Source organism: Mesoplodon densirostris, chromosome 14 (assembly GCF_025265405.1).
Source record: "Mesoplodon densirostris isolate mMesDen1 chromosome 14, mMesDen1 primary haplotype, whole genome shotgun sequence".
NCBI lineage: Eukaryota > Metazoa > Chordata > Mammalia > Artiodactyla > Ziphiidae > Mesoplodon > Mesoplodon densirostris.
Window position 1 is genome coordinate 76,076,945 of NC_082674.1, and position 9,700 is coordinate 76,086,644.

The 9,700-nt window shown below is 43.5% G+C and overlaps 1 protein-coding gene across 1 annotated transcript; it reads right to left on the reverse strand.

The window, feature by feature from the left end:
• Positions 1–576: 576 nt before the first annotated feature.
• On the reverse strand, positions 577–9,414 carry ZNF892 (zinc finger protein 892). The gene is made up of 4 exons (XM_060116981.1): positions 9,396–9,414; positions 8,508–8,582; positions 4,693–4,779; positions 577–2,720 (listed from the first exon to the last, which is right to left on the reverse strand). Exons 1-4 carry the CDS (start codon positions 9,412–9,414, stop codon positions 1,441–1,443), a joined length of 1,461 nt encoding a protein of 486 aa, XP_059972964.1. The 3' UTR covers positions 577–1,440.
• Between the last annotated feature and the right edge of the window lie 286 nt (positions 9,415–9,700).

The following is a 9,700-nucleotide window of genomic DNA, read 5'->3' on the forward strand; positions in this document are numbered from 1 at the left end:
CCATGCTCAGGCACCAAGAAAAGGCCATGTGAGGACACAGCAAGAAGGCAGCCATCTGCAAGCCAGGAAGAGAGCCCTCATCAGAGACCAAGGCCGATACCTTGATCTTGGACTTCCAGCCTCCAAAACTGTGAGAAATTAATCTCTGTTGTTTGAGTCACCCAAGCTATGGCACTTTGCTATGGTAACCCATGCAGACTAAGATAAAAACGTACCAAAAAGTAAGTAAACAGAGTCTCAGGAACCTGTGAGACTAAAGATCTAACATTTGTTAGAAGGGGTCGGGGTGGAGGCTGAAAATGTATTCAAAGAAATGGTGGCGGAGAATCCCTCAAATCTGCCAAAAGACACACACCTACAGCCTCAAGAAGCACAGAAAGCAGGATAAACTGAAAGAAATGAACACTAAGACATCACAGTCATACTTGTAACCACTAAAAACACAGTACTCAAAATGTTTGCAAAAATAATCTTCAAAGTTTCAGTGAAAAAAACAAATATAAAGATGTCACCTGCCTCTATTTAAGAGTAAAATGATGAAAAGTATTTCTAGTGTTTTCAAGTTGTTTACAACCTAATATGCAGTGTCAGTTCAGGTCTACAGGTAAATTAAACGATGGTATGAAAAAGCCTAGGGTACAAACTACATACAACTGAGGCAAATTTTTATAAATATGCACATTCTCAGGTAACTCAGCTTAAAACAGATTGAAAGCATCAGAGGTCCCTTCTGTAATCTCCCTTTCTAGGTTGTCAGTCTTGACCCTTGGAGTTAATGTGATTCTTAGTAGGTAACTTCTCAATGAACATGGTCTAAAAGACCAAAAGTGCAGAAGTGGACTTGCCAGGCCAATATTCCTTGACTTCAAGATGGAAACTTTGTGACCAACTAACAAGCCTGACTGATATTTTTCCTGGTTCTTGGTACTCATTTGAGTAGTTATCTTTCTATCCACCTCCTAAGTGCTCTGGTATTTAAGACTAAGGACAATGTCCCTTCCACCACCACTCTCAACCCTGTACAGGTTCATTGTGAACTGCCAACCTCTTATTTCCACCCTTGCAATTTGCCTAAAAGGACCATTTATCCCTTCAAAACTTCATCTCCTTAGCATTATGAGACCACCTACCCCAGCCAAGATGGCCTCTTTCCATCATGGCACAACCTATTTCCCTCGCAAGGATTTGGTAGCTTACATACACATTAGGGTGTTGGAAATAATTTTCCTCTCTCCCCAGGGAAATACACAACATCCTCTGTTACTTTAAAAAATGTAAAACCCTTCTTTCACACTCTAAATAAGCTATGTCTCATATCAACAATGACTTCTCAATTCCATCTTTTTTTGTAACACAGTCTTAAATTTCTTTGTAGTCCTCACAGCATGTATAGTAATTGTTCAATAAATATGTTCTGAACATACCACATGTACAGGACCTTTATCCAGTATGAATTCTCTTTTGCTGGCCAAAGGCTGAATGCTCACTAAAGGCTTTTCCATATTCCTTGGTTTTCCCTCCAGAATGAGTTTTCTGATGTTGAGAAAGGGATGAACTCTGGCTGAAAGCTTTTCCACATTCCTTACACTTATAAGGTTTTTCTCCAGTGTGAGTTTTCTGATGCTTTGTAAGAGATGAGCTCTGGCTGAAAGCTTTTCCACAATCCTTACACTTGTAAGGTTTCTCTCCTGTGTGTGTTCTCTGATGACGAATAAGGGCTGAGCGGTCACTGAAGGCTTTGGCACAATCATTGCATTTGTAGGGTTTCTCCCCAGTGTGAGTTCTCTGGTGTTGAGTCAGGGCTGAACAGTAGCCAAAGGCTTTCCCACATTCATTACACTCATAAGGCCTCTCCCCAGTATGAGTTCTCTGGTGCTGAATAAGGCCTGAACGATCACTAAAAGCTTTCCTACATTCATTACACTTATAGGGTTTTTCTCCAGTGTGAATGACCTGATGCTGGGTAAGGAATGTGCTTTGGCTAAAGGCCTTCCCACATTCATTACACTCATAAGGTTTCTCTCCAGTATGAATTCGCTGATGTTGAGTGAGGTATGAACTCTGATTAAAGGCCTTCCCACATGCATTGCATTCATAGGGTTTCTCCCCAGTATGGATTATATGATGCCGAATAAGGGCTGAGCGGTGACTGAAGGCTTTTCCACATTCGTGACATTTGTAAGGTTTCTCTCCCGTATGAATTCTCTGGTGTAGAGTAAGGTGTATGCTCTGACTAAAGGCTTTACCACATTCATTACATTCGTAGGGTTTTTCTCCTGTGTGAATTCTCTGATGTAAGACAAAAGCTGAGTAGTAACTAAAGGCCTTTTCACACTCATTACACTTCCAAGGCTTCTTTTCTGCACAAATTTTCTCATGTTTCATTAGATCTGAATTTTGTTTCAAGTTCTTTTTAAATGAATCACAATTGTGTCGTCGCTCTCCTTGCTGCTGAACAAGTAATGTCCTCCGACTAAAATTTCTTCCAAATCCATCACGCTGGTAACTTCTCTCCCCAGAAGGTTTCTTCTGAGGGACAACCTCTTGTATTAAATGTTTCTCATGGTTTTCCTGCTGACTCTCTAAAGAATCCTCACATTCACTGGAACTTTCCTTTGGAAATCTCTCTATTAACACCCCGGTGTTAACAGGGGCTGATTCTTCTTCAGAAATGTCCTGCTCTGGAGTTAGCTCCTTGCATTCCAGTCCTGTATCCCAGTCTGAAAGAAACAAAAATACAATGTATCATTTCCTACACTGAGAGAAAAACAACTGCTGTGGTAGGAAAATAATGAAACAAACAAAAAATGCTTATAGGGAACAGAGGAACTTGTAAATTCTCAAAAATAGCCCTGCAACCTTGAGAGAGCATGAGAAAAGAAAGATGACTGGGCAAAGCAGTGCTCCACATTCCTGTATCCAGAAGGGGAGGAAATGAGAAAGAATAACAGAAGAAGACTGAACAGAGGTGATGGGGGAAATAGCAGATAAGAAACAGGGTCTGGTGGAGATTGGACTGGGATCAGAAAACGATGGTCTCCCATGGATTGCCCACTGTCACCACCTCACCAGAGCATCATGCCCTGAGAATGTCCATCATTAGCTGATCTTATCACCAATCTTTTCTTGTTCCAATATGTCCCAATCACTGCTAGCAGACTAACCTTTTAAAGGCATACCTCTAACACAAAAATCTCTGTTGGTTCCACTGTCCCAAGGTGAGACACAAATCCTAGAAGCTAGCATTCAAGGTAGTCCAAATCTAGAAATTCAATTAGTAATTAAAAAGCAACTGAGCATCTCTCATCGCACCACACCGAAGAAATTGGAAACAGCAAAACAGAACCAACCTTTAAAAAAAAATAAGTAGTGTGTGGGGAGGGGAAGGTCAAATCCCCACATGCTCAGATTGGTCCCCAACCTGTCAGGGCACCTGTCCCCAAATTCCAGGCTTCTTAGGAAGAGTTTGGGGGGAAAACCTGCACTGCTAGAAATGTTTAAATATTCTAGGCTTAAATGGTCATTAATATCCATTCCAACCATGACTCTACATGAAATAAATCAATACAATATAACGTTCTCAATGACGTATCATAATCAAGGAAGTGGCTAGGATTTTAAGGATAAATAGGTAGAAACAGCTTAAAGGCAAATGGACTTTTAGCTAAGGGGAGTGGAAGAATTGAAGCCCCAAACATTTGCAGAAAACGCATGGTTAGAGGAGGATAGTCAGAGACTTGCCTGTCTCGTGTTAAGGGTTCAAGTTGAACAGAGAAGATAAAATGCCTAGGCAGGTTGGTCTTGAAGGCAGGTAGAGAATACAGAACTGGCAGAGTAAACAACTCACTGTGGGAAATCTGGCAGTATTATGCTGCTTAATTAGACAAGGATAAGAAAGTATAATTAAAAGCTAAAGAAAGTATAATTAGCTGGTAGTCTATTGCAGTATCCAGTTTGACAAAAGTGATAGGCTCAAGTCCATGACATCTTTCAAAAGAAAAGTTAGCAGGAATTAATCATTAGCTATCATTTGCTTAGCATACAGCCAGGTACTGTTCTAAGCATTCCCTTGGATTATTTCATTTGATCCTCACAACAACCCTATGAGTTAAGTGCTATCATTACCCGCATCTTACAGTTGGGGAATTTGAGTCACAGAAAGAATAATTAATCTGTTAAAGCTCACAGAGCTAGTAAGTAGTTCAGATTGGCTTTGAACCCAGGAAGAGTGGTTCCAAAGTCTGCACTCTTAACCACTATGCTATGCTACCTCCACTTAGACAGAGAAGAAGGCAAGGGATGACTCAGAGATCAATTTATAGTCATTGTTCTGAGACAAAAAGTCACGTTATCCTACAGAGATAAAATAACATATATGAAAAAACCTGGTTTAGAGCCTTGCACCCAAACAAATTATTAACAAACATTAAAATGTTGATTTCATTTCACCTTATTTGGGAAAAAGAATTGGTTTGAAAGGGTGGAAAGTACTGACTTTCTAAAAAGTAAAATTATGACTCTATAACAGATCAGCATCCACAGAGCTGGAGTACAGCCCAAGAGAAAGGCACTTCACTTCAAGCTTTCCATGGGTCTAGCGAAATCTGGAAAGGCGCCTCCACAAGCATTGCAAAGATGTTTTTCCCACTGACCATCTGGGTTTTACGTTCACTGTTTCCAAAAATCACTCACCTGGACTAGTTGCTTTTGAGACTTCTCTCTCCAGCTCCTCCCCACACTCTAACTGAGAGATTACATCAGGCTTGGAAATTGGAAGCCCTGTTTGTGGGGAAAGAAAAAGGAGTCTGGTAAAGAGCTCAGTGTTAGCTCCTTGGTCGTTAGAAAAGACAGTCAGTATAAGAGAGAAAGGTCGGTTCTGGATTTCTCCCTCAACAGCGCTCAGAAGAAGGTAGGAAGATTGATATGGGGTCTATTTGAGTTCAGAGTAATTGAATCACTTGTTTTTACCTCTCCCTATTAAAAGAATAAGCACCCATCTGTTAAGAGGTGTTTTTATTAGAACTTTGTCTCAACATCCTTGGTCAGGGAGTAGGGAAGGACGCTACCGCCTAGGCAATTACGATATAAAGGTGTCCACTTCGGACTCTAGAAGGTTTAAACTTATATCCAGAAACAAAAAGAAGAAATTGCCTGCATCAGACCTTACACAGGGATTAAGAATCTTTGAATCTAAGAACGTCAGAGCTCCTAGGAACTGAGGAAGCAAAGGTACCACACTGGGTAAATTCCCACACTGGGTGGGGGCCGGGGTGATGCTTACCCAGCAAGACCAGATTCCTATGCTTCTCAGGCACATCTCCTTGAGGAGTGTTCAGCTGCCCCCACTGGGTGAGAGCCTCAGCCATATCCCTGATCATCGACTCCTGAAAAACCGAACACATCAAGTGCTCACCAAGGGACATCCTTCCAGAAGCCTCTGGGCAGGACTCAAACAGACGCATAAGAGGAGAAAGACAGGAAGGACAGGAAGGTTAGACAAAACGACCTCTACCATCCCTTCCAATACTAAGGTTCTCTGGTGTATCTGGAGCCACAGACTCGCTCCTTACCTCCACGCATCAGAATCGCATGTAACCTGCAAGTGGGAGAGAACACCTGCGGGGTAAAATCTGAAGGTACCAAGTTACTAGTTTACGTGGTGAAAAGTTAAATTATAGAACTACAGAAATCCTTACTATTTAGATATGGGAAAGTGGAGAAAATGGAATTATGAATTAAGTATTTTCTTTATGGTATGGTTTTAAAATACAAGAGATTCAAGAAATATGAATTATTTTTCTCTCTCGTTTTCCTTTGAGAATAAAACCAGTCCAATATATTTTCTAAAAATTAAGATGTTTGCTACACATGTCACAGTACATAGATTTGTAAAACAGTATTTCAAGCCCAAATTATCAGCGTTCCGAAAGCATTCCTGCCATTTCTCCCCAGTCAGTCTGACCACTCTCCCCCCGCCTCCACCATCTCCTCTCTACCCCATCATACACTGCTTCCCCTGCATCCTCTGCGCTTCAGCTGCCAGCTGCCCTTTGGCTGCCTGAAATGTATGTCACACTCCCTCCCGTCTGCCCCTTTACACACACTGCTTTCTGTCCCTGAATGCTCCCCCCTTGCCCCATCCTTTCAGCTATTTTAATCCTACTCACACTTCGGATCTCAGCTCAGGGGTTACCTCCTCAGGGAAGCCTTCCCTGACTCTCTGGGTGGTAGCACCATGTCCCTTCCCTCCTCTTGGGTTATGCATGCAGCAAGGGGACTTTGTGATTAATGTCTGTCTGTCCCATTAGAAGCTAACCTCCAAGAGAGTAGAGGCCAGGTTTAATTTTGCTCAGTGAAGCAGCCCTAGTCTTTGGCACAGAGCAGGAACACTGTGAATATTGGTCAAAGAATTAAAAGAAGGTGAAACACTTGAACAAGAATTGATAGAAACAAGAATTAAGCTTAAATGGGGTGTTCTATAAAAGTGTGCCTGGGAACAGAGGTGGGAGGGGAACAGAAGTGTATCAAACATTGAAAACATTACAGGAGTGTTTACTTTACCTTACCTTGACCTAGATGACAGGCACAAAGTTTAGATCGTCTACTAAAATGTAGGGAGAGTGAGCAGGGTGGGTAATGCTCCTTTGAATCTAGAGCTGAATCTGTTTACTGCTGATAAAACAAATGTCTAATAATTTTTCTAAGTCTATTAAAATTTTTTTCTCTACAACTTCAATGTAATGGAGTCACACGGAAACAGACCAGTCCCTGGGATGCGAGCAAATGAACCAGTCATGGCTTTCTTTGAAACACCACTTTTTTTTTTTTTTTTAAATGTATTATTAATAGACTTTATTTATTATTTTCTTTGCTGTACGCGGGCCTCTCACTGCTGTGGCCTCTCCCACTGCGGAGCACAGGCTCCGGACACGCAGGCTCAGCAGCCATGGCTCACGGGCCCAGCCGCTCCGCGGCATGTGGGATCTTCCCGGACCGGGGCACGAACCCGCGTCCCCTGCATCGGCAGGCGGACTCTCAACCACTGCGCCACCAGGGAAGCCCCTGAAACACAACTTTTGCCATAACCTCTGAATATATATGTATATACATATATACATGTTATATGTATACACACACACGCATATATGTATACATATCCTCCAAAACCAACTGGTAAAATAAGTCCCATAATGACATAAAGTTAAGAGAACTACCTACTTTGAAAATCCCCTGCTCAAAATAATTTAAATCTTCTTCTAATACTTGAACTATGGAATCACTTCCCTTTTTATTTAAGTTATGGTCCCTTAAGGCCACGTGCCTCAGGAGCGTTCAACACAAGCCATGAAATCTGTACAGTCTCTTTTCTTTACAAACAACGCAGCAGTAACAGACTACCTAGCGGTTCCTTTCAGACTTTAGTTCTGAGAACACCTCAGCCATCAAACTCATTTAAGGAGCTGCTGCTCAGTGTGAGTATGTGGGGGGCTGGAGGGCACAGGTAGACCAATCGCCCACTGTCCAGCAGAGGCTACTGACTCTCTCCTCTTCCCTCTGAGAGAGATCTACCCAGTCAGACCAGAAGCAGTACTGGTGTTGCTTACTAGCGTTTTGCACGGACTGTCAGCACCTGGATGCTGCTGCGAGGCAGGTCTGAGGTTGACAGGCAGCCCCAAGGCCTTTACCACGGGGTCTGCCATTCCCCCAGTATCCTAGGTCAGACCTTACAGAAGTATCTTGACTAATCTTCTCTCTCCAGTCATTCGCGGCATGTTTCGTCTTGCTGGGCCTCTAAACACTTGCATGGGGCCTCATCTGCCTTTGGAATAAGATCCTGCGTGGAGTTTTCCTGTGGTCTGGCTACAACACGCCTACACTTCCCTCATCACACGCCAGCTCACTCCACAGTGACACACATTCTCCCTGAAGACCTCTGACTCTCTCATCACTTGGAGACTTTTGCCAAAGCTGTTCTCTCTCTTGGAATATTCCTATATTCTATTTTCCAACTACCTACTCTCTCTTGTCTTTCAAAATGCAGCTTTTATCCCAGCATTTTACCCCCCAATACTCTAGAGGATGGAAAACCTCTTCTAAGGTCTTTTATGACTTGTCTGTACTAGTAATTTCTCTATTAAAAAATATACATATACATATTTCTTCTTGCTGTTTAACTATTTTACTTATCTATATCTTATTTCCTCAGCAAACTTCACAAGGCAGAGGCAACTGGCTTTCATTCCTTTGCATCTCGCCAGGAGGCCAATTACAGCACTGAAGAGCTTGTAAGTGTGCATCTAGCACTAAGCGGATAGAGAAGTGACGCCAGGAGGGAAGGTTCTGTCCATGTGAGGAGCATTTACTATCAGGTTCACCGCTCATCATTTTATTAGGATGAAGCCAGTGGTCTAGGAACCACGGCTGAGCAAGTCCATAACAATGCTAGAAACCATATTCATGTTCTGAGAACAGAAAAAAAAAAAAAAAAAGAAGAAATTTAAACCCACCTGGTATGCAGGGGTCAGCACCACAGTGGTCAGGCCATTTTCTTTTGGGTTTCCAGCGTGGGGAAGGTCTGAATTCTCAGAAAGTGACCCTACAAGTGGACATAGGAGCCCCAAGCAAGTGATTACTCTTGCTTGCAGTACACTCACAGAAACTGCCACACACAACTACTTGTCACCTAAGGAAAGTCAACACAGGGAACCAAGGGACAATCCCACAACGTCTCTTATACAAGACAGTCATGACCATGGCTATACTCCTCTGCCCTTAAACTCCAGGAGAACTCTGCTACGAGATCCTGGACACTTAAATACATATTTCCATTTCTCATCTGCTGAGTGTAGTCAAAATAATCTCAAAGTCTCGGTGTGTCAATCCGTGCCTCAATGAGTCACTCCTGTTCTAGTCCAGGCTCACAGGATGAAAGACTAGTTAAATTCTTTTTGAACATTGGCTTTTCAGATACAAAACTGGCTTTCTCAGAAAAGCAATGGGCCTGTGAGGAAAAAAATCCAAGTACTCTAAACAAATCCTGTGACTTCTCGAATCCTCACTTTCCCCATCTGCCAAATGGGTCTATTTGATAGTCTCCTTCCTCCATAACCGCCTTACGAGGTTCCTGTGAGAACAAAAGAAAGTCATTATCAAAAGCCAAATTGTCAGATCTGGTGATTTGGGGGGGCGCGCAAAGGAGGTATACATCAGCCTAAAGACCAGCAGGGCAATGGAGGTAGCGGGCTCCCTTTAAATCCCAACGTGAGACCAACTGGTAGGAATGGGCTCTCTCCCAGAGAAGACGTGATGCTTGTCCTTCCAGAGCTTGCCCCAGCCAGAGGGCAGCCTTTCTCCTTTTTTCTCTCCAGCAGGCGGCATCCCTCTGAAATTCTCACCTCTGCCCTTAGGCTCCATGGCGACTTCCTCCCCGCCGGCGCAAGTGACGACCGTGGGAGAATGGCGCGACGAACGCACTAGGGGCCGGGGGTCCACAGCTCTAGTCCACCCCGAGGCCCGGGAACACGCGCGCGACCCTATAGCTGGGCAGCCCGGTGTCCTCCACCGCCCTCCTTCCGGCCACTCAGACTCCGAAGGACACGCGCTCAGCCATCCTGGAGCCCAAGCTCGACCTCGCGAACAACACTGTGGAGGCCCGGCTAGCGACAAAGGCATCTATGAGCCGGCCGGGCCGAGTCGCGCC

Coding starts and splice junctions, on each gene's coding strand:
- ZNF892 (XM_060116981.1), bottom strand. Junction 4,780..8,507: donor TGCTGACCCCTGCATACCAG/GTGGGTTTAAAT, acceptor CCCCACAAACAG/GGCTTCCAATTTCCAAGCCT. Junction 2,721..4,692: donor CTCAAAAGCAACTAGTCCAG/GTGAGTGATTTT, acceptor TGTTTCTTTCAG/ACTGGGATACAGGACTGGAA.